We start from the raw sequence: 6,000 nt of genomic DNA, 5'->3' as shown, positions 1-6,000 counted from the left end.
ATCTATTCTTCACTCAGTGATTATATTGGCACCGAAACGGAAGGTAACAGAGGGAAGGCCGAAATACTAACTTTGGTCTTCCGATATTGTTTCACCGCGGAAAATCGTAACATTGTCCCTCCTTTCAATCGCCGTACGAACGTCGAAATGGCAGATATTGAGATAACCGATTGCGGAATAGATAAACAGCCACAATCGCTTAGTAGCGGAAAAGCGTCAGGATCAGATGACATACCTACAAGTTTCTTCAAACATTATGTGAACGAACTTGAACCCTCTTCCAGGCACTTAATTGTGAATTGCAGAGTAATCATGTAGATGTAGATTTAGACCACATAACGTTAAGAGGTTCAGGAGGGAATTTTAACACCGACAACACTCTTCCAACTTCTTCATCCGTCACTGAAAAAAATATTTCTTCGCTACCGAAATCATCAGACCCCTAGATTATTTCCAGCGCCTGTCGTTACTATCAGTCCGTGGGGTAATATAAAAATCAGCTTTATTCTGTATTGGTTCCACTCTTCTTGGCGAAAGAACGAATAGCTGATGTCCCGTGGTGGGGTTTATCTCATTGCGTAAGTACGATAGCAATGGGCGGGAAACCTTGATTTCTTACCTTGATTTCCGGTCAGACAGCTGACAAACAAACGGATATTTCACGCAATGGTGTATCTATTAAATTCCGAAAAGCACTATTATAATGGGAACTTCCTGTAGCCTTGATATTATCTTGTGAGGCATTTTATCGAGTACTGAGTTTCATTGGGCATGGGGTATCGTATGTAGAGGAAATATGCAGCGCATGTGTTGACATCCGAACATGTTTTCTTTCTGGAAGACAAGTCGATCACACAGATTTCAAACACTGGGTCGGTAACAATGTTCATAATAGGCGTAATATGATTAATTTTCAGGAAATACAGGTGCTGATGGACTGAAGCCAACATTAGGATATGGCTACAAGTGAAATTGCCAATATATATCTATTTTTATGTAGTTTTGCCTTTCTTACCTTTGTGCAATGACACTACTGTAAGAAATTCACATGGACGAGGGTCTGTAAATGATTTCCATGCAATGAAGATTCTTGTGTTTAGATATGTCCAACGATGAATGTGTACAACCTCGAAACGCGTTGAATTATTGCTTTTGCACTGAGTGCGATTGTGCGTGTTTTTTTCTTTTTCTTTTGTTTTCATAACGCTTTTTTGTCGGTGATGCACTTGCAGAGGCACTGCTCTGCGCAATTCACTGATGTTTCTTCAATAATACAAGGAACATATCTGTCACCAGATGGACTGTCATCTGTATTCTGGCATGGGAAATTATAATGCAATTTGTTATCATTATTGGTCATTCCCCACTCGCCGTCATCCTTAGCAGCGATTCCTATAAATATTTCCTTATATCATTCCTTACTAACCACCACCTCATGGTACTGATGAATCACATACTACACTGAAGAGTCAAAGAAACTGGTCCACCTGCCTAATATAGTGTAGGGCCCCCGGGAGCACGCAGAAGTACAGCAACATGACGTGGAATGGTCTCTACTAATGTCTGAAACAGTGCTGGATGGAGCTGATACCATGGATCGTGATGAGCTGTCCACAAATCCATAAGAGTACGAGAGGGTGAAGACCTCTTCTGAACAGCGCGTTGCTAGGTATACCAGATATGCACAATAATGTTCATGTCTAGGGAGCCTGGTGGCCAGCGGAAGTGTTTCAACTCAGGAGAGGATTCCTGGAGCCACTCTGTAGCAATTCTGGACCTGTGTGGTCCTGCTGGAATTGCCCAAGTCCGTCCGGAATGCACAATTGGCATGAATGTGTGCAGGCGATCAGACAGAAAGCTTACGTACTTGTCACCAGAGTCGTATCTAGACGTATCAGGGGTCCCATATCACTCCAACTGCACACGCCCCACACCATTACAGAGTCTCTACTAGCGTGAACAGTTCCCTGGTGAAATGCAGGGTCCATGGATTCATGAAGTTGTCTCCACACCCGTACACTTCCATCCGCTCTATACAATTTGGAACGAGACTCGTCCGACCAGGCAACATATTTCCAGTCACCAACAGTCCAATGTCGATGATGACTGGCCCACGTGAGGCGTAAAGCTAAGCTTTGTGTCGTGCAGTCATAAAGATACACGATTGGGCCCTCGGCTCCGAAATCCCATCTCTATGATGTTTCGTTGAATGATCTGCATGCTGACACTTGTTGATGGCCCAGCACTGAATGTGTAGCAATTTGTGCAAGGATTGCACTTCTGTCACACTGAACGTTCTCTTCAGTTGTCGTTAGTCACATTCTTGCAGGCTCTTTATGTAGTCGCAGCGACGTCGGAGATTCGATGTTTTACCCGTTTCCTGGTATTCACGGTGAAATGGTCGTACGGGAAAGACCCCACTCCACTGCTACCTCGGAGCTGCTGTGTCCCATTTTTCGTGCGCCCACTATAACACCACGTTCAAACTCACTTAAATCTTGAATATCTGTCATTGTATTTCGAGTAACGAAGATTTTTGTGAGGTGAGTGATTCATGAAAGGTTTAGGTTACGGTTAGTTCAAATGGCTCTGAGCACTATGGGACTCAACTGCTGTGGTCATAAGTCCCCTAGAACTTAGAACTACTTAAACCTAACTAACCTAAGGACAGCACACAACACCCAGTCTTCACGAGTCAGAGAAAATCCCTGACCCCGCCGGGAATCGAACCCGGGAACCCGGGCGTGGGAAGCGAGAACGCTACCGCACGACCACGAGATGCGGGCGGTTACGGTTAGGCAGGGCCATTCTTTTGTAGGGGTTTTTGAAAGTCAGATTGCGTTGCGCTAAAAATATTGTGTGTCAGTTTAATGTTGATCAGAATAAGTAAAGAGCGAAATGTCTGAGTACGTCCAGTTCTGCTCAGCTGTTTGAAAATCAAATAATTTAAGGGGTTTATCAGCACAGTAATTCATTAATATTTCTAAGGGAAGGTTTCACAACTCATAAAGTCCACATCATCGTCCGAATTTCTACTGACTGAATCTGTTAACTCTTGCGACTGACGAATGAGGAACTCAAAATAGAAAACGCCAGCAACAAGAGCACACAAAATTCCTCTTCCTTCCACTAACTGCAGCTGTTCTACCAACTGCTATCACTTCTTTTCAAACGAGTCCAGCAACTTCTTACTGAATGCTCCTTATGCACACTTCTTTGTGAATTTTATGTTGGATTGAAACGTTAGAGATTTCGTATAGCTATACAAATTTATAGAAATGTAGCTCTGTACTTCATAATGAACCCTCTATTGTAAAAATGCATTAATAAACTCACATTCTAAAAAGCACTAAAGCAACATAATGCATTTTGCGTGATCAATTTCACATAAAAGATAACTCTGATTTATAATTATTTATTGTAAACAATAATCAATTTGTACACATACATCGTATTGCCTAGCCAAGAATTATGTGGCTATGAGCAAGGTACTTCTGATCATCGGAATGTTGAAATGCAGGTGAATGACACTGTGACTGCAGCTATTGGTCAATCACTCAGCCATGATGGTGAGGAGGGCCGTGGTGAGGAGGTCCATGGTGTGGTGGCCCATGGTGAGGAGGCCCATGGTGTGGTGGTCCATGGTGTGGTGGTCCATGATGTGGTGGTCCATGATGTGGTGGTCCGTGGTGTGGTGGTCCATGGTGTCCGAACTGCGGTGCTGCTACAGCTACAGCCTCCGCTGGTGAGGAGAATATGGCTACGACCAGCAACAACGCTGCGCCTACAAAGACCTGAAGGAAAAGCGTGACGCTATAGCCTGAACACATTTTAGGACCGGAGTACCTGTAGTGCGTGGAGAGAGATAGAGTACAGTTATTTAATGTCGTTTACAAATATATATCAACTGATTCACACCGAGAAGGGCTGAACTTCGAGTAAAATAGAAAAAGAAAGAAGAAAAACAGTTACATCTCTTAAAATTTCTCTTAAATTCTTTTTTAAAAAAAGCTATCCAGTATTACACTCACCAGTATACTTATTAAAATTTCCAGATATTAGTTGATCTTCAAATATTACGAGTAACTTAGTGAGGTTGGTAAAAGACATCGACTGTGGACTTTCTACATGATATTACATATTCTGAGGAGAATTTATAATTTTTGCCTGTATTTCCGTCAGAAAACACATCGCAGAGTTCTAGAAGTTGTGGACCACAGAAATTTACAGTGTATTGTTAGTTATTTCACTTAAATACAGACTGCATAGTGTAATATTATCATTAACACCGTTTTATATTTACACGCTCTTAGAAATTTCTGGTTGCCGAACATGTCATTTATAATCATGTTGGCCTTTTGTGGAAATACATTAGTCCTTTCGTTTGAACTCATAAGCTTATAGGAATAGGAAGTTCGGCCCTCCCGGTTGGCCGTGCGGTCAGACGCACGACTTTCCGGGCGGGAAGGAGAGCCTGGCCCGGCGGATTTGGTTCGAGGTTCGGTGAACCGGCCAGTCTGTGGATGGTTTTTAGGCGGTTTTCCATCTGCCTAAGTGAATGCGGGCTGGTTCCCCTTATTCCACCACAGTTACACTATGTCGGCGATTGCTGCGCAAACAAGCTCTCCACGTACGCGTACCCCACCATTACTCTAACACGCAAATATAGCGATTACACTCGTCTGGTGTGAGACGTTCCATGGGGGGGTCCACCGGGGGCCGAACCGCACAGTAACCCTGGGTTCGGTGTGAGGCGGCGGAGTGGTGAAGTGGACTGCGGTAGTCGTCGTGGGGTTGTGGATCACTGCGGCTGCGGCGGGGACGGAGCCTCTCTGTCGTTTCTAGGTCCCCGGTTAACATACAATACAATACAATATAGGAAGTTCATCATAAGATTCGTTACACTCTTCAAGTATGTAAGGAAATACTTTTTTTATAGCACTCAATGGACTTTAGTGGGACAAATTCAGATGGATATGTTAGTCTGGAAGGTGGACTGGGCACAGGTCGTCCGGATTGAACCACATGGAAAGAATGTTGGATGATAGAATAAATGAAATCTAAAAGAACAATGCTAAAACACAGCTTGGCATTACAGATCAAATGCTTGAAGCTGCTGTGGTTAAGTTGCATTTTCTGGCCTCATTGAACGCTTCTCTTAGCAGTTTCTTCTGGTAAAGGATTTGGGAGAAAGTTGTAAAATCAAAAATCGTATGTCTACATTCTTTTGACAATAACCTTGTTGATTTTGTTGCAGTTTTCAATAATATCTGAAGTCAGATGTACACGGCTGACTTAGCCACACATCCTTAGCGACTCCTTTACGAGATCAAAGTTCCTGTCGTAAGGAAGGGAAGAATTACGGCTGATTACAATGTTCTTGCAATTAGTAGTCTGTCATTTCTAACAATTCACAGCAGATAAGAATCAGCGAGAAGGGAGAAAGGAAAACCTGTCTTCGGGGTTAGAGATGCTGGATGTTCTCAACTATAATGATGTTGAAGGTAACACACATTTACTTGTGGATGTTCATACGTAAAAAGATTTGTCATCAGATACGTGCGACTAGAGGAATGTAAGTTTTCTGGTTTTAGAAAATCACCTGTTACTTAAAGACGTCAATGACGTTTTTGAAATAATTAACCTTGAAACTTCACAGCATTACAACGTGGAACGACTTCATGAATTTGATAGCCATACAGTCATTCACAGCGAAAGGACAGGAGAAGTGTAGTTTCTTAGAAGAAAATGTACTTACAGTGCACTCACGTAGAAAATCTTAAAATATCGTTTGCACACGAAAAATTATTTCCCCCATTAAACTCTAGATGTAAAAGACAAGCAGTGTTGGTTTTAGTGAACCTGTCTAAGTGAAATCTCTTGGTTAAGACAGTAAAAGGTAAAAGTAGGTTAAGTTCCACGTTGTGGAACTAGACGCGTCAGTCGGTCCCGACCGACCGCCGTCTCACCCTCTGGCAATGGCGTTATTCGATGTGGCAT

General features: G+C 42.8%; 1 protein-coding gene across 2 annotated transcripts in view; it reads right to left on the bottom strand.

Moving 5' to 3' along the window:
* Window positions 1–3,399: 3,399 nt before the first annotated feature.
* LOC126187773 (histidine-rich glycoprotein-like) overlaps window positions 3,400–6,000 on the bottom strand; it is a 63,753-nt gene continuing 61,152 nt past the window's right edge. For both annotated transcript variants that reach the window (XM_049929040.1, XM_049929039.1), the window contains exon 2: window positions 3,400–3,794. In XM_049929040.1, coding sequence (XP_049784997.1) covers window positions 3,558–3,794 — 237 coding nt within the window. In that variant the 3' untranslated portion in view covers window positions 3,400–3,557. The remainder of the gene's footprint in view (window positions 3,795–6,000) is intronic.

The sequence above is a fragment of the Schistocerca cancellata genome, chromosome 5, assembly GCF_023864275.1.
Source record: "Schistocerca cancellata isolate TAMUIC-IGC-003103 chromosome 5, iqSchCanc2.1, whole genome shotgun sequence".
In the NCBI taxonomy this organism is placed as follows: Eukaryota; Metazoa; Arthropoda; class Insecta; order Orthoptera; family Acrididae; genus Schistocerca; species Schistocerca cancellata.
Note: the sequence above shows the minus strand (reverse complement) of the source record. Positions and strands in the feature narration are given on the sequence as shown.